The 21,819-nt window shown below is 47.9% G+C and overlaps 1 protein-coding gene across 3 annotated transcripts in view; it reads left to right on the top strand.

Annotated features, from left to right (window-relative positions):
- Nucleotides 1-14,024: 14,024 nt before the first annotated feature.
- Nucleotides 14,025-21,819, top strand: part of SHISA9 (shisa family member 9) — a 339,083-nt gene continuing 331,288 nt past the window's right edge. For 2 of the 3 annotated variants that reach the window (XM_032145538.2, XM_032145536.2), the window contains exon 1: nt 14,025-14,792. In XM_032145538.2, the coding sequence (XP_032001429.1) occupies nt 14,107-14,792 (686 nt within the window). In that variant the 5' untranslated portion in view covers nt 14,025-14,106. Of the gene's footprint in view, nt 14,793-20,698; nt 20,998-21,819 lie in introns of those variants that run through there. The other variant, XM_032145539.2, reaches the window with a different exon arrangement.

The following is a 21,819-nucleotide window of genomic DNA, read 5'->3' as shown; positions in this document are numbered from 1 at the left end:
GCAATTGCAAATTGTGCTGCTACAAACATGCGTGGGCAAGTATCTTTTTTGTATAATGACTGCTTGTCCTCTGGGCAGATACCCAGTAGTGGGATTGCTGGGTCGAATGGTAGTTCTACCTGAGGGGAATCTAATTGGCTGTTGGGCAGCATTGTGATCAGTTGGCTCCTTCTGGGTCAGCTGTTTGTCATCTCTGGTCATGGGGTCTACAGGAGATGAGAGCTGGGCGAGGGGAGGGCAAAGACTTTTCTCAGGGAGGAGATCAAGAGCTGGGTCAAGCACTCATGTGTGCCTCATTAAAAAATCATCTTTATTTTACATGATTTGTAAACATTTATGATTCATTTTATGTCCTATAAGGCACCAGATTCCAAAGGCGATGCTAATAAAAGAAAAGCCATTTCATATTATGAAAGTAACAGCATATGCTTCTGTGGGAAGCCAGGACAATTGCTGCTTTAATTTGAAAGAAAGTTCTGCCCAAGCAACTAGCTCTGTCAGTGAATATCGTAGATCGCTTTTGGAGTTGGGACCTTAAAGATCATCTAGTTCTGCTGACTTGTTTTCTTTTTTCTTTCTTCCTTTTTTTTTTTTTTTTTTTTTAGTTGGAGTCTTGCTCTGTCACCCAGGCTGGAGTGCAGTGGCACAATCTCGGCTCATTGCAACCTCCACCTCCCAGGCTCAAGCAATCCTCCCACCTCAACCTCTGAAGTAGCTGGGACTATAGGCGCCTGCCACCATGCCCGGTTAATTTTTGTATTTTTAGTAGAGAGGGGGTTTTGCCATGTTGGCCAGGCTGGTTCCGAACCCCTGACCTCAAATGATCTGCCCGACTTGACCTCACGAAGTGTTGGGATTACAGGGGTGAGCCACTGTGACCAGCCTTTGACCTGTTTTCCGGGTGAAAAAATCTGAGGGCCAGGTGGTGGTGGCTCATGGTTTTAATTCTGGCACTTTAAGAGGCCAAGGCGGGAGGATTGCTTGAGCCTAGGGGTTCGAGACCAGCCTGGGCAACATAATGAAACCCTGTCCCTACCAAAAATACAAAAAATTAGCCAGGTATGCTGATGTATGCCTGTGGTCCCAGCTACTTGGGAGGCTGAGGTGGGAGGATTGCTTGAGCCTGGGAGGTGGAGGTTGTAGTGAGCTGAGATTGCGCCACCACACTCCAGCTTGGGTGACACAGCCAGACTCTGCCTCCAAAAAGAAAAAAAAAAAAAAAAAGACGAGAAAAGAAAAGGCTTTTCTCTGGTCGAGGTCAAGGTCAAGGATCTGTCAAAGGTGGAGCTGGGAATGGAACTCAGGTTGTTGCTGTCGTTATTAATCCATGCTAACAGAAACGTGCTTTTTTCTTTTCATTTACCCTTCATCCATTCCTCCTTCTCTTTTTCTTTCCTTTTAAAAACTCTTTAATCAGTTTCTTTCCTTAAATCGTTAAAGCATACAGATGGTTTTAAAAAGTAGTATATAAAAGTATACAGGGAAAAGTATTTCTCCCTCCCACTCCAGTTCCTATCCTTAGAGGCTACCACTGCTTCTAGCATATCTTTACAAAGATAGTCTATAGAGTCTAAGCATGTGTGTGTGTTATTATTTTTGCATTTTAAAATCATATCTTGAAGATCATATATATAATATATGTAACATCCTGGGGATCGGGGGCAGTCATACCTAAACTGAGTTTCAGTTTTTTAAAAATTCCTTCTTTGTTTTTTAACCACTGTATAGTATTCCATTATTCCATGATATGAAAACACTAATTTATTTAGCCGAGTTCTCACTGATGGACATTTAGGTTGCTTTCAATCCTCTGCTATTACAAACAATGCCTTAAAGAGCACTCTTCATGCCCGTCAGTGATAGACTGGATAAAGAAAATGTGGTACCTATACACCATAGAATACTATGCAGCCATAAAAGGGAATGAGATCGTGTCCTTTGCAGGGACATGGATGGAGCTGGAAGCCATTATCCTCAGCAAACTAACGCAGGAACAGAAAAACAAACATTGTATGTTCTCACTTACAATTGGGAGCTGAACAATGAGAACACATGGACACAGGGAGGGGAACAATACACACCGGGGTCCTGTAGAGGAGTGGGGTTGGGGGAGGAAGAGTATCAGGAAAAGTAGCTAATTCATGCTGGGCTTAATACCTAGTTGATGCGTTGATAGGTGCAGCAAACCACCATGGCACACGTTTACCTATGTAACAAACCATCCTGCACTTTTACCCCGGAACTTAAAATAAAAATAAAAAACAATCAAAAAAGCACTCTTCTACATATGTCTTTGTGTATGTGTGAGTAATCCCTGCCCCCTCTTCTATCTTCTCCATCAAGTTAATTAATGGAATCAGGAAAGACAGAAACAAAAAGGAACATTTGGTGGTGAGGTAATATAGGTCTGAGTAGAGAAACTGGAGACAGAGTATCTTGGTCAAGATCCTTCGACTTGTGAGTAATAGGAATCAACTTGAACTTGAAAAATGGGAAGAAGGTAAGAGGAATTTATTGGCAGGTCCAGGAGTATCACACAGAATCCCCAAATCTCAGGAAGCAGAAAGCCACCAATGATGTAGTCAAGTCTCTTTTTGCCTTATTTCTGTTCTCTCTGAAATTGAACTCATCTTCTCTTTCTGCCTCCCAACTCTTTCTGCTCCTCTTTGTACATGGAGGAAGACAGTGATACCGCGTGGGACTCCAGTATGTGGATCCTCAGCACAGACTGGTTGGCTTTTCTTTAGTCTAAGATGGAAGATGAGGACCTGATTAGCCACAAAAGTGACCTGATTATTGGTTAAATAATCAGCAAACCTGAACTTGTTCTTCTCTTCTTAACATTTTGTTTGTTTTTGAGATGGAGTCTTGCCGTATCGCCCAGGCTGGAGTACAGTGGCATGATCTTGGCTTACTTGCAACCTCCACCTCCCGGGTTCAAGAGATTCTCCTCCCTCAGCCTCCTGAGTAGCTGGTACTACAGGTGTGTGCCACCATACCCAGCCAATTTTTGTTATTTTTTTGTAGAGACGGGTTTTGCCATGTTGGCCAGGCTGGTCTCGAACTCCTGACCTCAGGTGATCTGCCCGCCTGGGCCTCCCAAAGTGCTGGGATTACAGTTGTGAGCCACCGTGCCTGGCCTCTTAACGTTTTTTGATGAGGTACCATCTACTATGGGAAAAGTCGGAGCTTCTTAGCAAGGTAGTTACATTTTTTAATCTGACCTTCTACTTGACCTTGCTGTCCAGTCTGTTCTGTTCAAACGCCCCAGGTTCTGGTCATGCCAAAGATTGAATCATTTTCTTATGTATGCCAAGGATGCATGACTTGGCCAGCAGAGTACAAGGTAGATTTCAGCCCCACCTCATCCTTGGTTGGTGACTCTCTGGAGTGCATGTCTCCATAACATGTGAGCAGAAGTAGGAGATTAGAGCCAGAAAAGATTAGGAAAAACCCTTGATCATGGGATGGGGGTTAATGCTGGGTTTTCCATTATATGGGTATGGCATTTGAATTACTTTTACCCAAGTTACAAAGGTCCTGGTGGTCCTGGTAATACAATGTCCATGGACAATGAAATCTGGGGTTAGCACCTGGGTTTCACAGACACCTTCCCCGTACTTTCAGATCTCCCTATTTTGCCTCTGTCCTGGCTAAGCTGGCTATGGCCTCTGAAGACACCACGACTATCAGAGTTGGCACAGCTGCTGTTGTTGATGGAGTGGATGTCCCTATACACATTTGGAGGCCAGGAAGTCCATCACCAGGTCCTGTTGAGTCTGCTGACCTATGGGATTGGTCCTCTGTTGTAACCTTGAATTACTGACTTTTCTTTTCCCCCGAGACAGAATCTCACGCTCTTGCCCAGGTTAGAGTTTAGTGGCGTGAAGGCTCACTGCAACTTCTACCTCCCAGGTTCAAGCAATTCTTGTGCCTCAGCCTCCCAAATAGCTGGGATTACAGGCACCTGCCACTACGCCCAGATAATTTTTGTATTTTTAATAGCGATGGGGGTTTCATCATGTTGCCCAGGCTGGTCTTGAACTCCTGACCTGAAGTGATCTGCCCGCCTCGGCCTCCCAAAGTGTTGGGATTAAAGGTGTGAGCCACCATGCCTGGCCAATTATTGCCTTCTTACTTTTATCCTGGAATAAAGCAACTGACAGTGTTCCACTTCTAGCATTGAGTTTCCTGGTCTGTTCTCCATGAAGAAGCCGGTCATCCTTTAAAAATGCAAATCTTGGGCAGGTCATGTCTGCTTCAGTGCTGCTTCTGTGCCCTAAGGTTAAAATTCAAACCTCCTACAAATCTCTGTTTGATCTGGACCTTGGCTACCTCTCAGCCTTAACCCCCATCTCCTCCCCACCCTCCTAGCTCATTAAGAGTTTTACGTAGCTCATGAGCAGTCACCCTTATTGGTAACTTAGTTTAAGCATTATTTGCTATACTGGTTTTCTCTTGCTTTTGTAGCAAGTTACCACAAAAGTGTCTTAAAACAGGCAAAATTTATTCTCTTACAGTGCCGGAAATTAGAAGTCTCAACTGAGTCTTAAGGGATTAAAATCAAAGTGTCAGCAGAGTTGGCCGATTCCTTCTGGAGGCTCCAAGGGAGCATCTATTCCTTGCCCTGTTTTTTAGCTTTTCATGTCCTTTTCCAGCTTTTGTGACTTGTGGACCCTTCCTCCCTCTTCAAGAAACATCACTCCAATCTGTTCCTATTATCACGTTTCCTTTTCCTCTTCTGTCATCAAATCTCCCTCAATCTCCTTTTATTTATTTATTTTTTTTTGAGACAGAGTCTCACTCTGTCACCCAATCTGGAGTGCAGTGGTGTGATCTTGGCTCACTGCAACTTCTGCCTCCCATGTTCAAGCAATTCTCCTGCCTCAGCCTCCCGATTAGCTGGGGTTACAGGCTTGTGCCACCACGCCTGGCTAATTTTTGCATTTTTAGTAGAGATGGGGTTTCACCATGTTGGCCAGGCTGGTCTCTAACTCCTGACCTCAGGTAATTCACCTGCCTCGGCCTCCCAAAGTGCTGGGAGTACAGACATGAGCCACTGCAACCCGGCCTCAATCTCCTTTTGGTAAGAACATTTGTGATTACATTTAGGGCCAACGTGGATGATCCAGGATATTTTCCTCATCTCCAGATCTTTAGTATAATCACATCTGCAAAGTCCCTTTTGCTAGGTAATAGGTTTTAGGTTCCAGGGATTAGGACCTGGATATCTTGGGGGACCATTATGACTGCTCCAGCCCACCATTCTACCTTCCTGATGTCCAGGTTGTATTACATGTATTAAACTCTCCGCCTGGTTCCAACACGATGTTATCCTCTGATCATAGCATTTATTACATATCTTATAATTGTCTCAAGGCAAGGGCTGGTTATAGACACACCAATCCTCTATCCTTTCCTGAGTACATAGGAAAACTATGTGTCCCAGCCACCTTGGTTCTTCAATTTGGCTCATGTGACTGAGTTCAAGTAATGGAATATGGTGGGAATGATATATGCCACTTCCAGGCTAGGCCAGATATTGCCCCACTTGATCTTTTCTCACCTCCATCCACATGGCTTGAAGTAAATGATTTCAGGATGATGCTGGATTTCTAAGTCATCATTTATTCTGTTAAGGCACTGAGATTTGGGGCTTGTTTGTCACAGCAGATGACCTAACGTGACTAATTAATCTGTTTTCTTTATCGGATTGTAATCTCTATCTTATTTATTGTTGACTCCAGCCCCTAATGTATTGTTTGGCACAAAGTGAACCTCTCATAAGGGCTTGTTAAGTGAACGAGAGGCAGTTGGATTTGGGATGAGACATGGGTGTAGGAGTGGCTGGAGTGAGACTAGACGGACTTGCAATTGTCATTGTGAGAAGTGATAAGGGCCTGAACTAAAGCAGTGACAATGGAGACAAAAGGAAAGGAAGGATTTGATATTCACTTAGAAGGGAGAATTGACAGAACTTAGTGACTGTTGGGATATGGAAGTTGAGAAGCAGAGTGATGTCAAAGACCTCCCAGTTTACTGGCTTGGACATGTGCCTGCATATTGGTACACCAAACTTTCAAATTTCCAAGGGTTGTTCTGAATATGTAGGCGAAAACACAGCTTATTCAGCTCTCTATGACTGTTAGTTCTTCGGTTGCAGCAGAATTCTTGGGTAACAGCTTCTGAATCTGCAAAGTCCCTTTTGCCAGGTAATAGGTTTCAGGTTCTAGGGATTAGGACCCGGATATCTTGGGGAGGGGGGCAATTATCCAGCCCACCACTCTACCTTCCTGACCCCCAGGTTGTATTAAATGTATTAAACTCTCCCTTGAGTCCAATAGGATGCTATCTTCCAGTCATAGCATCTATTACATGTACTACAGTTGTCTCTTGAGGCAAAGGCTGGTTATATACTCACCAATCCTCTGAATATTGTTGGTTGGGCAGCCTTGGTGATATGGAGATTTTCATTTGATTGTGGTGGGTAGTAATGAGATTTAAGCTATATGGTAAATTGATACAAAAATAGGCTGCATTTATTCATGTGTCACACATATGCATGTCCCGATTTTCAGTGTAACTTTGTGGCTTTTTCTATCAAGAGAAGTCTATTTCTCTACCCCCTGAATCTGGACTGGCTTTATGGCTTGATTTGGCAAATAAAATGTAGCAGAAGTGATGGGGCCCATGTTCTGACATCGGATCTCAACAGGACTTGTGTGTTTCTTCTTCCTTTCTTTCTTCCCTTTCTTTCTTTCTCTCTCTCTCTCTCTTTCTTTCTTTTTGACAAAGTCTTGCTCTGTTGCCAAGCTGGAGTGCAATGCGCTATCTTGGCTCACTGAAACCTCCACCTCCCGAGTAGCTGGGACTACAGGCACCACGCCCAGCTAATTTTTGTATTTTTAGTAGAGACGGGGTTTCACCATGTTGGCCAGGATGGTCTCCATCTCTTGACCTCGTGATCCACCTGCATCGGCCTCCCAAAGTGCTGGGATTACAGGTGTGAGCCATTGAGCATGGCCTCTTCTTGCTTTCTTAGGACCTGTCAAGCCGCTATGCTAAAAAACCTGGGCTAGCCTAAGGGAGTATGAGACCTCACGGAGTGGAGAAGAGCTGTCCCAGCTGAAGTGTATTCCAGGTGAACCTGGACACAGCTGGCCTGCAAGACAGCAAATGCATGAGTGAGCCCACCCAAGATCAGGATCGTCCAACTGAGACCAACCTTATTTGCCAGCCCACAGAACTGTTAATTAAATAAAAACGGTTGTTGTGAGCTGGTAAGCTTTGGGGTGATTTGTTACATGGCAAAAACTAACTGATACATTCTGTATTTACAGGAGTCTGAGCAGAGAGACAGGGGGTCTGCAGAGTAAACAATTGTGGGGTTTTCATCTAGTCTCCATTGATTCCTGGGGATACACTAAGTTATTTTAATCAATGTAGTTAGCTGGAAAATGCATGATCCCAAAACCTATTTTCGTTTCATAGCATAGTTGGAAGGAATTAAATTATTTAGATAATTGCTTCAACTTACTACTTTATTTGTAAACAAAAGCTACTGTGAAGCTCTTAAATTAGTGGCCACAGACTTGAATTTCACCTTTAATAAAATGACTAAAATTGGTGTGATTTAACCCCAATTAACAGGTTTGCTAATTTTTCCCTGATAAGAATTTTTTTTAAATACCACACACACACATCCCTCATAAACACAAAACTAACATTTACTAACTCCAACGTTATTTGAGAAAGTAAATTGTGACACTAATACAATGTCCAACAAATGTGAAAGGTGTTTACTCAACGCATTTCATCAGCCTTATTTTTTCTCAATTTCCTATGAACATTGAAACCTTCAACACATATTGGTATTGTTCTAGCATTTGAGAACTGCTTTTTTTTTTTTTTTTTGAGAAGGAGTTTCACTCTTGTCGCCCAGGCTGGAGTGCGATGGCATGATCTCAGCGCACTGCAACTTGCACCTCCTGGGTTCAAGCAATTCTCCTGCCTCAGCCTCCTGAGTAGCTGAGATTACACAAGCCCACCACCACGCACGGCTAATTTTGGTATTTTTAGCAGGGATAGGATTTCACCATGTTGGCCAGGCTGGTCTCATACTACTGACCTCAGGTGATCTGCCCGCCTCAGCCTCCCAAAGTGCTGAGATTACAGGCGTGAGCCACCCCGTCTGGCCTAAGAACTGCTTTTGAAGAATGTCTGCCAAAATTCTTCCTGCTGCTTCTGAAAATGCTTACATGCATTTAACTATGACTTCTCAAATGCCACCACCCCTGAGAAGCCATCCTTTTCTCTGTAAATGGAACTAAACATCCTCTTTTAAGTTCCTGTAACGTTAACCCCTAGTTCTGCTAGAGGTGCATCACCTATTTACGGGACCAGCTACAATATTGGTGGTGCTCAGTGCAAAAGTCAAAATGAGTTTTCCCAGTGCCGAGCACTGAACCAAGCATGGGGCCCTTTAGAACATGGAGAACTGTGGGACTGCACAGGTCCCATACCCATAAGGCCTTCTCTGTCTCTATATTTCATCTCCACCTGAAGATATTGAGATCATGGAGGGCAAAGCCCTTGTCTCATTCATCTATCTTTCTGGACATCAGCGCATTGCCTGGCATCTTGTCATCCTTCAGGTTTACTGTAGTAAGAGTGACCATCTATTAAGTACTGCTGAGGTTCTATTCACTGGCCACGCACTTTATGCAAAGTATCAATCATCTGTAACAGCCCTGGGTACAGGCACCCTTCTTATTCCCATTTTCCAGATGAGAAAACCAAGGCTTGGAGAGATTAAGTGATTTATTCAAAGTCATAGATATCCTATGAGAAAGAGCCAGAACTTAAACACAGCCATGACTCAGTGGGTTTCAGTCAATTTTGCCCCTCAGGGGACATTTGGCAACGTCTAGCAGCATTTTTGGTTGTCATAACCAGGGGGTGCTATTGGCATCTATGGGTAGAGTACAGGGATGCTGTTAAATGTCGTACAATGAACAAGACAGCACAAGACTTTCTCACCCACATGTTCCATACAGGGGCATGTTCCCAGTAAGTACCCACCTATGGTAGTGACTATATTTACTGACTTGATGTGTTCAGAGGAAATCGACTTTTTTTCTTTGCAGAGCAAAATGAACCCGGATGATTCTTTTCTCCTTTTAATATTTTTCAAAGGCTCAGGAAACAGGCTGGGGCAATTTTCCAGGGAGTAGTGCTTCACTTCCCACCCACCCCAACACAGAATTATCCACTCCAAAATGTCTATAGTGCTGAGATTGAGAAACCCTGGATTGAGGGAAGATCAAAGCCTGTGCTTCCTAAACTTCAGTTTTTAGTACCAGACACTTCACATTGTTTTCTTTATTTTTATTTCTTTATTTGTAAATACTATAATGTCTTTTTTCCATAAATTGACTTTACATTGATAGACTTACAATTATTAACTAATTTATTCCAGTGAATCCATGTTTGATGCATTATTATTTTCTCTTGAATACACATTGAAATAACTATAAAACTATTAATATAAAAAAGATCTTTGTTGGGGTACCACCAAAAATCATCTTCCCTACCACCACCAGTCCCGCAGAACCAAACTTCAGACCTAGTTCACTTTTTTTTTTGAGATGGAGTATCCTTCTGTTGCCCAGGCTGGAGTGCAGTGGTGTGATCTTGGCTCACTGCAACCTCCGCCTCCCGGGTTCAAGGAATTCTTCTGCCTCAGCCCCTCGAGTAGCTGGGATTACAGGCATGCACCACCATGCCCGGCTAATTTTTGTATTTTTAGTAGAGATGGGGTTTCACAATATTGGCCAGGCTGGCCTTGAACTCCTGACCTCATGATCCTCCCACCTCGGCCTCCCAAAATGTTGGGATTACAGGTGTGAGCCACTGCGCCTGGCTCAGACCTAGTTCACGTCTATAAGGCTTCCCTCATCTCTTCAGGAGAGAATAGAATACATCAAATCAGCTTTTTGCTTGAAACTGGCAAGGTGCTAGCTACATTTCACTTCTGTTTTCTCCTCTCTTTTTTTTTTCTCCTCAAGGCTAACAGTTGCTTAAAAACCTCTTTGAAACCCTAAAAGCCACCTGAGGAAGACAATTAACAAACCACTCATTCTGGTGAGGGCCAGAGCACATATAATTCAATTTGTTGAGTTGCTTATGGACAGTGGTTGCAATGTCCTAGTAACCAAACATCCTTTGTTATTAAGACATGGTTCCCTTCTCTAATTGTTAGGGAGTACAATTGCATTCTTTTTGCTGTGTGCACTGCAGTCTGACATAATTAAGGCTAGAGCAAATGAGATTCTTCTTTAGATATTAAAAGTGCCTGTGTTGTAAATAATAATGTCATCCTCTCTTTCACAGAAAGCACTTTCATTAAGAGCTGCACTTTAATATCAATGCATTTGCATGAATTCATTTGGGTTGTGGTGGGGGGACATTGATGATGATTTTTAATCTTCCATGAGTTCGCCAGGTGTTCCAATTAGGTCATTTATAGCACCCACCCTCCCTGCCAGGAGTCCTGAAATAAATACTTTCTCACTCACATTTTCCACACAGGGGTTTGTTCCCAGTGAGTACCCACCCATGGTAGTAACTGTATTTACTGACTTTACGTGCTCAGAGGAAATTGACTTTTTTCTTTGCAGAGTAAAATGAACCCAGAGGATTCTTCTCTCTTTTTAATATTTTTCAAAGGCTTGGGAAACAGGCTGGGGCAATATACCATGGAGTGGCGGCCACTACAGTAGACAGGAACAGGAAGGGGATCTGGTTTGGGGAAAGCTCATGGGGGAATAGGAGGTTTAAGGTTTATGAATCATTGGCACATAAGCCACACAGGGTGGCTCTCTGCTTCCTTCCCAAGCACAAGCTCTGTGCTCTTCTTGACACAAACAGGGGGCAGTCTCTGTTAATTAAAGCGAGGAGCAGCAGCCACAGTGAGCCTCCTCTGAGGACCGGAGTCAAATGTCCAGGTGACATGCAATATTTTACAGAGATTGGATGCAGATTCTGAAATGGACTTTTCTGTCCAGATTTTGTCTCTTTTCTCTGAAGTATTTTTTTAATCAAATGTACAAGTACCTTAAAACTCCCAACCCTTGCAGAAAGGTGTCTGTGACCTACTGTTCTTCCATGTCCCTGGTTAAACTCTGCCCTAATACCTGCTGAGGTGGAGCCGGGCACAGAGTGGAGGAAGAGGCCTGGGTTAGGAGTCGGGCGTCTAAATCCAGCCCTGGTGGGATCATTGCTGTCCATGTGATCTCCCACAAAGGTCTTCACCTCTGAGCTACAGCTTCCTGGAACATAGGAAGCCCGCTGGAGGGTCCCTTTCCATGTCCGATGTAGTATATAGAAAACTCCCACCCTTTATATACATAATGACGGCAGATACCCCATCATCTGTGCCCTAAGTGTTCCTTTCACCTCTTGGTTTAAGACAGAATCTTGCATAAATTAATTAATACAGCCTATGCATTTTTTTGAGTGTTTACCACGCTTAGAACTGTACCCCTGGGCTGTGCCCTGCAGCCCCATGCAACCCCAAAGTCTCAAATCCCCGGAGTTGTGCAGGGCTGGGGGGCGCAGCCATGGACCGGCAAGGCAGCTCCCTATGCCTGGGTTCTAGGGCTGGGGACGTGGTAAGGGAGTCAAGGCCCTCTCCATTACACAGTTTACATCTCAGGGCAGGCAAACAGACGAAAACGCAAACACATAATATAGTAGGAGGTAGACAGAAAGTTTGGAGGCCTGTTTTATGTAGTGGCTGGAGGGCAGTTTCTGGACTCAAATTTCTTGGGTCAAAAGTCAATTCTGGCACTCATTTCTCAGAGCTTCTTGGGCAACTGGTTTAACTGCTTTGGGGCTCATTCTCTCCCTCTGTTGTGTGGGCCTGGTACTATTACCTAAGGGAGAGAGAGTTACATGAAACCAGTCACTTGGTGGTTCAGCAAATATTTCCAGACTGTCTGCTATACACTGGGCACTGCTCTGAGCTTCCTTGAGGAGCTGCTTTTAGAAAAAGCAAGCTTAGTGGGTATGTTGCAGGCACTGAATAAATGTCAGCTCTCATTAGCTCTCACACACCAGTGCTTGTGTTTGTAGGACTCACAAGGTGGTGGTGGGCGTGGGCTGCCAGTCATGACAGACTTTCCATACTGTCCTATTTTGGGGATCCTATTATAATGAATCTGGTGAATCTGGATTAAACGTGTTCATACCTTCCCCAGGTAGGTTTGGAATATAATACTCCTGGGTATGCCCTGTCAATGTCCTGCTGTGTGTTTGCAAATCTTTTTTGAAACATCAAAAGGTGACATTTTTTTTCAAAGAGAAGGGACGATAAGCCAAACTTCCTCTCATTTGGAGAAAACTTGCAACAGAGTCCCAATAAATCCTCCCACGCTTTCTCAATTCAGGGGACCCTAGTAAACCATTTTACATGTCTCCCAACTTTTCGTTCTCTGAAGATGCCCTGAGAAGCCCTTGACTGCAGCCAAGTGGAGAGGAGGGTTGTGGAAACATTATCTCCTTGCAAATCGCCTAGCAGCCTGCAAAGTGTATACTTAGTTAATGCAATTAAAAAACAAAACGCCGGGGCGTGGGGAGATCTAAATTTGGTGCAGCAGCTTTGGTGCAAATCCTGTTTTGGGGCTACTGGAGTCAAATTCAAGCAGAGGAGAGAAAGAGGTGGGAGAAATGAGAGAGGGCCTCCGGGGAGCTGGAATTCGCTAGGAGAGAGAGGGCAGATTTGGAAACACAGAGGAGACGGGAGGCTGGAAGCTGAGGAAGCAAGGCAGAGCTCTGCAGCCCCCGGTGAGGATTTCCGGGGGGATCCGTGGGGACAGGGGCCAGCCAGCTCCAGAGACCGATGCGCGGGTTCCAGGTCCGGGAGGGTGGCTGAGGCTGGGTGCCCAGGCCTTGCGCTGCGCCAGATCCGGGAGCGCAGAGGCGGCGCCGCGGTGTGCCCTCCTGTGGAGCGCAGAAAACGCTGCGGGGGCGAAGAGGGACAGAAAGCGGCAGGTTCGAGAGGCTGGGGGACTTCCAAGGAAAGACCTTCCAGGACACGCCATAGCCTCGGCCTTATTCCGCTGTCCCCTCTTACCCCCCGACCTTCTTTGATTAGTTCATCCCGAGCCCCTCTCCCCCGGAGGGTGCTTATCCCTGGCCCAGGGGCTTGCCACCTGTCCTTCCCAGCTCTGCCTGGGCCCTTGCTTGGGCCCAGGGAGTTGAGCCATGCGGGTTGCGCGCAGGGCTGGAGGGCGCAGTCCGGAAGGGCAAGGCGGCCCCGCACGCCTGGGAGGGGCGATCCTGACCCGACTGCACCCAGTCTGTCTTGGAGTGAAAGCCATCTAGTCTGCCCCATCCTCTCCGAGTCATCCTTCCCCTGATGGACAGATTTCGGCCGCCGCTCCTGCACACGCACCAGTGAAAAAACTACGAGCTGAGCCGCCTCTGCGCTCTGGACAGGGCTGAGCCGCGCCTCCTACCCAGAGAGGGCGCGGGAGGTCCCGCCGCGGTTTTCTACCTGCCGGGAAATCCGAGAGGCTCCTCTAGCCTCGGCGGCTGCCGAGCTCGCTCTTCCCCGCCCGCTCGCCTGGCTCAGCTCTGCACGCCCCTCAGCTAGCTCCCGCTCGAGTCACCTCTCCCCGCGCCCCCGCCCCTCTAGAGCTCGCGCCCGCCCCCCCCACACCCGCGCCTCCTCTGCCCGCCCTCCTCCCCTCCCCCTTCCCTCCTGCCCTCCCTTCATTCCACAAGTGTCGCTTCGCTCTCTCCAGCGCACTTGGCGAGCTGAAGAGGTGAGAGGGATACTGCGAGAGGGCTCGGGGCGGCCAGTCCGGGGCTGCCGGCCAAGGCTAGGCGCTGCCAGCCCGATTCTCCTCTGCTCTCCACCCCCGCCTCACCCAGTGGCCGGCCGGACCTGCACCCCGCGCTTGCCCCCGCTCATCCTCCCCCCGCCCGGCCAGGCGCGCTCCTCCCCGGCCGGCCCCTCGGCGCGCGGCGCGCTGGAGGCGAACGCGGGCTGAGGGGAGCGCAGTGGCCGCAGACCACCGAGCGCCCCGCGCCGCTCCCTGCATGTGCGGCCCGCGGCGGCTCGCAGCCCCCGGCAGCAGCCTCGGCAGCTTCGGCCGCGCCTCGAGAGGCGGCCGCAGCGGCTCCAGCGGCGGCCAAGCGGCCGAGCCCGGGCTGGGAGACACCATGCGCCGCGTCCTCCGGCTGCTCCTCGGTTGCTTCCTCACCGAGCTGTGCGCCCGCGTGTGCCGGGCGCAGGAGCGAGCGGGGCACGGGCAGCTGGCGCAACTGGGCGGCGTGTTGCTGCTGGCGGGGGGCAACCGCTCCGGGGCCGCCTCCGGAGAGGCCAGCGAGGGCGCCGAGGCATCGGACGCGCCCCCGACCCGGGCGCCCACGCCAGACTTCTGCCGGGGCTACTTCGATGTCATGGGCCAGTGGGACCCGCCGTTCAACTGCAGCTCGGGCGACTTCATCTTCTGCTGCGGGACTTGTGGCTTCCGGTTCTGCTGCACGTTTAAGAAGCGGCGACTGAACCAAAGCACCTGCACCAACTACGACACGCCGCTCTGGCTCAACACCGGCAAGCCCCCCGCTCGCAAGGACGACCCCTTGCATGACCCCACCAAGGACAAGACCAACCTGATCGTCTACATCATCTGCGGGGTGGTGGCCGTCATGGTGCTCGTGGGCATCTTCACCAAGCTGGGGCTGGAGAAAGCGCACCGGCCCCAAAGGGAGCACATGTCCAGGTGGGCTGCCTCCCCTTCGCCCTCCCCTCGGGGCTTCGCTCTCCCTGCTCTCTCCTCCCCACCTTCCCCCAGGCAATGGCGCTCCCCACGGTCCCCGCTCCCCGCATCCCAGCCTCTCCGCTGGGGGATGTCACCGGGAAGCCAACTTCGGCTTGGAGCGCGGAGAAGGGGCGCTGGGCTCAGCACAGGTGTGGGTCTGAGCGTGTGCGTGTGTGTGTGAGCGTGTGTGTGTGTGTGTGTGTGACTCTGCTCCCTCGCCCTCTGGCCGCCTCCTCCCGCTGGTGATCGAGGCGGACTTGAGACACATAGTCTGGGAGCCCATGGCCCTGAAGTCTTAGGATTTGGGGAGAGGGTCCATGGCACCCCTCGGATTCCAGGTGCTAGCTTTTTGGTAAACAGGGGCAGGCGAGCCCGAAAGGGGAGGGGGGCGTGTGTGAGCCCGAGCGCGCGTGTGTGAACGAGGGAGGGTCAGAGTGAGTGCCGCCTGCAACTCGTACGACTCGCGAAAAGGAGACGAGGGAGGTGGAGTGAGGGGAGAGCGAGAACAAAAGCCTTGCTTGGAGCGGCCGCCTCGCTTTCCCAGAGCCTCGCGGTCCCTGGATTTGGGACCTCAGCTGCCCCCGCCCCTTTACCCACCTCATCCCTTTCTCTGGCCACCGCCTCTCCCTGCCCAGGGCCGTGGCCATTGCTACAGATTGAGCCCCTTGCCCTGGCTGGCGTGGACTCCGGGGGCCCGAGCCCCCTCCTCGTGCGCCCTCACTTCCAAGCACCCTGATTTCGTCAACTTTCGGGTTTGCCTTGTTCATTATGCAAGCCCCAGCACCAGCTAGTTGCAGCAGATGGGAGAAGGCTTTGGGGGATTAATGGAGCTATTTGCCTTTTGCTTTTTTTTTTTTTTCTTTTAAGTGTCTAAATCGATTCGCAAACTCCGTAACTTTGGAGGCGGAGGACGCAGCCACTAGGAGCACTAAGCCCCCGGCCGCGGGAGAGGCTGGGGGTTGCCGTGAGGTCCGGGCGGGCGGGGTGGAAGGAGCGACTAGCGGCCTGCGAACAGCTGGATGGTTGGGGCATAAGCTTTAACTGTCCCCTTTCCGAGTCTGGGCAACGAAGTCGCTGTGTTTTCCTCTCCCCTCTCCCCACCCCTTCTTCCGCGCCCCCTCTGCCGGGGGCCTGTGTGTGCGCGCGCGTCTGTGCATGCGCTCCGTGTGATGCCTAAAAAATCTGAACAAAGAGACCCACCAAAAATAGGCAAAGGAACATCACCACCCCACTAGTAATTATTTTCTATTTATACGCAGAGTATCCGATGAGATTTTTTTTTTTTTTTTTTTTTCCCCCAGAGAGAAGAGATTTTGGGGGAAGAGGTGAGGAAGTTCTCGGTTTGGGTCAGCAGGGAGCTGTGGGTGGATGGTGGGGTCTTGCTGCACAGAAGTAAGCTCCGAGGGGCTTCAAAGAAACCCTGACCTACTAAAGGAGTAAAGCCCTGGCCCCGCCCACCTGCCACAACCACAGGGTGTCCTGTCCCCAGCCCCACCGGCCAGGCCAGTCCCTGTTAATTCCCGGGTCTGTGTTAAGATGAGGGAGAAGTGGTCTCAGGACTGCAGCAGCGGGTATCGCCTTGGTAGGGAAAGATTGACTCCGAGACAGGTAGGCTGCCTTGCAGATTTGGTTAACTACTGCTGAAATCTCCACCAAGCCCTGTCCTCGCGAACCAGCTCTTTAAAGAGTCCTCCTTGATGGTTGGCCAGACGGGAGGTGAGCAGGTAGGGAGAGGAGCTAACCTTTGGGCATCTGTGGGAGAAAGTGATGCTAGATCAGCCCTCTTTGATCTGGGCGTTCTGGTGACAGCTCTCTACCAGTTACCCAAGGGCCCAACTTCCTGGTCCTGCCCCAATGCAGCTCTGCTGGGGGAAAAATGACCACAGCTGAGCGGGTTGCAGCTACTTTCTTCTGCAGGTATAGGGAGGGTCGGCCTGGTGGCAGAATCTAGGGGAGCCAGTCCTAGGGTACCAGAGCCTCAACACAGGTCCTCCCAGTATACATTTTTTGAGAATTCCAGAATGGAGTGGAAGTGCATACTCCTGAAAAGAGAGTTGTTGATTTTTACTGGCAGCTTCTGAGGTATGATTTTCAACTGTAACTGCTGTGTAATACTAACTAGAATGTTTTATAAAAAAAACCCTGTCACCAGGGGTCCCACCCTAGGCTACTTAGATCTAAATCTCTAGGGTGGGACCTGAGCATCTGTATTTTTTTTTTTTTTTTTTTGTATTTTTAGTAGAGACAGGTTGTCACCATGTTGGCTAGGCTGGTTTTGAACTCCTGGCGTCCAGTGATCCTCCCACCTCAGCCTCCCAAAGTGCTAGGATTACAGGCATAAGCCACTTTGCCCGGTTGCATCTGCACCTTGAAAAGCTCTCCAGGTGATGCTAATGTGTAGCCAATCACTGTTAAGGAAAAGGAACTAATGCCTGCTGAGCACTGTACAGGGAGCCAGGCACTGTACTGGGTGTGTGTGTGTGTGTGTGTGTGCGCGTGCAAGTAAACACTCTCTCATTTAGTTCTCAAAACTATCTTATGGGACAGGTACTATTTTAATATTCATATACATGCAAGAAAATCATGGCTCAGGTGAGGTGCTGTGTCCAAGGTCACACAGTTAGGAAATTGTGCATTATCAGTCTCCCGGTTTTAATTGTGTCTGGGACAGATGTTTTCAGATTGAATAAACGTCAGGATCTGGGACAGTGTCCTAAAATGCAGATTCTTGAGTTCTATCCGCAGAGATTGTGAATCAGTAGGTTCTGGGTGGGCCCGAGCAATCTTCATTTAACACCCCCCACTCCCCTAATGGCTCTGAGATAAAGTGGTCCACACTTGGGGAAACACTGGTCTTGGGTTTGGGGATATTTCGCAGGGTTGAGGGATGGATAAATTAATCTAGTAGAAAGGAGAGGAGCCACTGTGAATCTCTTATTTTATTTGCATTTTTTTTTTTTTTTTGAGACAGAGTCTCGCTCTGTCACTCAGGCTGGAGTGCAGTGGCAGGATCTCTGCTCACTGCAACCTCCGCCTCCCAGGTTCAAGTGATTCTCCTGCCTCAGATTCCTGACTGGCTGGGACTACAGGTGTGCATCACCACGCCCGGCTAATTTTTTTGAATTTTTAGTAGAGACAGGGTTCCACCTGGCTTGGGGTTGGCCAGGCTGGTCTCAAACTCCTGACCTCATGCGATCCTTCCACCTCTGCCTCCCAAAGTGCTGGAATTACAGGCATGAGCCACTGTGCCTGGCCGTATTTGCATTCTGTTGCTTATTTCTCAACGTATGTAAGCTTTCTGTGGTGCTGGGGCTGCCCCAGGTACCTGCCAAATGCATCCTGGGCTGCTTACACAGTTAATCACTTGGAGTCCCAGCTGTGGCAATTGACTCAGTAGCCTTTGCCGGATTGTGCCAAGGGATGCTTCCAGTGGGTGTCAACATGCCAAGCTTGGCATATGAGAGGCTGCTATGACGCAAAGCAGCTTCCAGGTGAAATTAACCTGCCAGTCACAGCCTCTTAATTTTTGTCTGGAGCTGCAAGGGGCCCTGAATGGGGGTTTGTTCTCATTCAGACTGAAAGCATATTCTCTTGAAAGACATAAAGCATGTTGTCGCACCCCCATTATAAACTTTGCCTCTAGTGACCAGTAAACTTGGGTTTTGCTGCAGAGGCCTCCAAGATACCAGTTTGCGGGTTCAGAGGCCTGGGCCTGTGGCCTGCTTGCTTCTGGGCTAATTAGGGCTGAGAAAAGGAGAAAGACAACAATTCCAGGAAGCGGTGGGGGGTAGGCTTGTATGGGATCTTGTAAGAACAGAACAAACACCCATTGAGCAGCTGCAAGAGCAGCCACAGTCAGTCACTATTTATTAGAATAAATGACTGCACATGGCAGCCAGCTGTGGATACCAAACCATGTAGACATGCTTTGCTTGATCTGCAAGGTATTTCTACGTAGGTGTTTTTATTTTTAAGTTTTCCTCAATTTTGTGTTGTGAAAAGTTTTAAACATACAAAAAAAAACCTTGAAAAATCATAAAATAACTTCAATATATCCTTTATCTAGATGAGGATTTCTCAACCTTGGCACTATTGACTGGAGAATCCTGTGTTGTGCGGGGCTGTCCTGGGCATGGCAAGATATTTGGCAGCGTCTCTGGTCTCTGCCCACTGATGCTGGTAGCATACACTCCACACCCCAGTTGTGACAGTGAAAAATGTCATCTAAGGGCAAAACTGGCCCCAGTTGAGAACCACTAACTTAGATGGAACAATTATTAGTATTTTGTCGTCGTTGCTTTATTGCTCACACACTCTCTCCATATTTTTTTCTTTCCCTTCTCCTTCCCTCCATCCCCCTTCCCCCTTCCCTCCTTCCCTCCCTCCCTCCTTTCTTTTTTCCTTCCTTCCTTATTTCCTTCCTTCCTCTCTTCCATTCTTCTCTTCTTCCTTTCCCTCCCTCCCTCCTTCCCTCCATCCTCCTTCCCCCCTTCCCTTCCTCTGTCCCTTCCTTCCTTCCTTCCTTCCTTCCTTCCTTCCTTCCTTCCTTCCTTCTTCCTTCCTTCCTTCCTTCCTTCCTTCCTTCCTTCCTTCCTTCCTTCTTCCCTTCCTCCCCTCCTTTCTTCTGTCTTCTTCCCTTCCTCCCTTCTTTCCTTCTTTTTTCCTCCCTCCCTTCCTTCTTTCCTTCTCCCTTCCTTTTCTCCCTTCTCTTTCCTTCCTTCCCCTCCCCTCTTCTCATCTTCTTCCCTTCCTCATTTTCTTCCTTCCCTTTTCCCCTCCCTCCCTTTCTTCTTTCTTTCTTGGCTGAAACATGTGAAAATAAGTTGCAGACATGACAGTCCTTAATATCTCAGCATGGGGCTTTCCTGAGAGCAAGGACATTCTCCTACACAGCACAATTCCATTATCACACCCAGGAAAAAGAACAAAAATCCCGTAATATCATCAGACATCCAGTCATTTAAAAATTTCTCACTCGCACAAAGAAATGTCTTTTAAAGCTTGGTTTTGCACATCAGGACCCGGCTCATTGTATTTGGCTGTGAAATCTCTTTAGTCTCTATTATGCATGGTGTTTTAAAACCAAGTGAGACTCAGTTGCCAACATTTACAAACTGGGAGATCTCACGCAGAAATCCAGATTCCTGATTTCTCATGAGAACTCAGTGGGTCTGGTGACATTGGATCTGCATTTTCACACAGCAGCTATTGGTTGCCACTAAGTGATGACTGCCCCCATCAGGAAGCTCTTGGGTTCATCTCAGTCACCACCTCCACCCAATTCACTCTGTTATGTTAACTGCAGCCCCTAGAGAGTCAGTCAAGTTGGTCTGAATATCGCAGACTCCAGTCAGATGGCCTGAGATTCAATCTCAGCTCAGCCACTTAATAGATGTGTGACCTTGGGAAGGTTGCTTCACCTCTCTGAGTCTCAGACTCTTGTCTGCAGGTGGAGGATTCATTGAGACAGGGCTTGGAAAACAATGAGCACAGGACCTGTCACATGGCTACTGCTCAGCAACTATTAACCTTTTATCACTATCCTTATTATTGAAATTTTGTACCTCCTGTCTACTGAAGAGAATTATGTTGTCATCTGGATCTCAGTAACTAACGCTTGCTCTGCTATATTTATTTAACTGTGTGACATTGACCAAGTCTCCTAAACTCTCTGGACTTGCCTTTGAATCTGAGTGGGAGGGGCTGGCAGGTGCAGAATAGGAGGGAGGGTCTATATGTGACTACATTAAATACATTGCAAAGTGTTGGCCTAAGTAGTGTTGAAAAATCCTTGTTGGTTTTGCAATTTTGCCATAAGCTTATGTGTAAATTCTCATTTAATTTCACACCCTTCCCCCATGAGGTAGGCTCTATGACAATCTGCTGTTTACGGAGGCACAGATTTCTTTCCAAGAGGATGAACCTGCCCCTGGTGAGTGGAGTGTTGGACTTCAAACCCGGACAGTCTGAGTGCACGGATCCTTGACCGCTAGGCTGCACTGTGTTTGAGAGCAAACCTGCAGGAATTCCAGACTTCTCAGATCACAAAGAAGTACATGATGCCCTGCAAACAACAGCGCATGCATCGGAGCCAGTTCAAGAAGCTACCATAAGATGAAGACTAGGAATGCTTTCTATATCGGCCCGGGCAGGCCCAGACGTCTTGGTGGAGGCGTTGGTGAGAAATGACCCTGGGGACAGAAGCGCATGTTTGAAGCTCTCTACAGTTGAAGCCAGTAGGGAACACATGTCATTATTTTGTTCACCTTCAAACAGAATTGGAAATCCAAGTGGCAAATGGCAGAGCAGGGTCCTGTGTGTTTTTAAAACGTGCTTCAGAAGAACTGGCACCCCTTGCAAAGAAATAGCAACAAACAATGATAAATGCACCTCCTCCTCTTGCCTTTTGCCTTCCAATTTCTCTCCTGCCTCCCATCTTTCTATGCATTTGTGGTTATCCTGAGGCTTTGACCAGCTTCCCAGGCTGGAGAAGTCCATGTGTGCATGCATCTACTGTTGGCCACAGAAAAGTCTTAATTTATTTTTCTTTGCAGGGTATGTTGACTTCTCTTTGGGCACTGAGTCCTTGCATTTTAAAAATCAACTTCATTGAAGGATAATTTACACAATAAAATGCACACATTGTAAGTGTATAGTTTGATGAGCTTGGACAAATGTCTATACCTGTGTAACCATTACTCTAGAAAGCTCACTCATGCCCATTGCCCTTGCATTTTTGAAAAATAAATGATGCTTCTTGTGCAAGAAGAAGTGCTCAGGAACTCTATTCAAGTGTTTAAAAGTCAACACATAGATTGGACATTGGGATACCTGGAGGCTTTGAATCAAGATACTGGGAGTCTGAGTTCTGTTTGGAAATATTGGTGTCATATATTTATCATTGTAATTGGAAAGAAAAGAGATGCACCATTTTCTTCTTGTTCCCTGGATAAGCTAAGCTCATTCTCACCTCGGAGCTGTTGCACTG

The sequence above is a fragment of the Hylobates moloch genome, unplaced genomic scaffold (assembly GCF_009828535.3).
Source record: "Hylobates moloch isolate HMO894 unplaced genomic scaffold, HMol_V3 SCAFFOLD_23, whole genome shotgun sequence".
Lineage (NCBI taxonomy): Eukaryota > Metazoa > Chordata > Mammalia > Primates > Hylobatidae > Hylobates > Hylobates moloch.
Note: the sequence above shows the minus strand (reverse complement) of the source record. Positions and strands in the feature narration are given on the sequence as shown.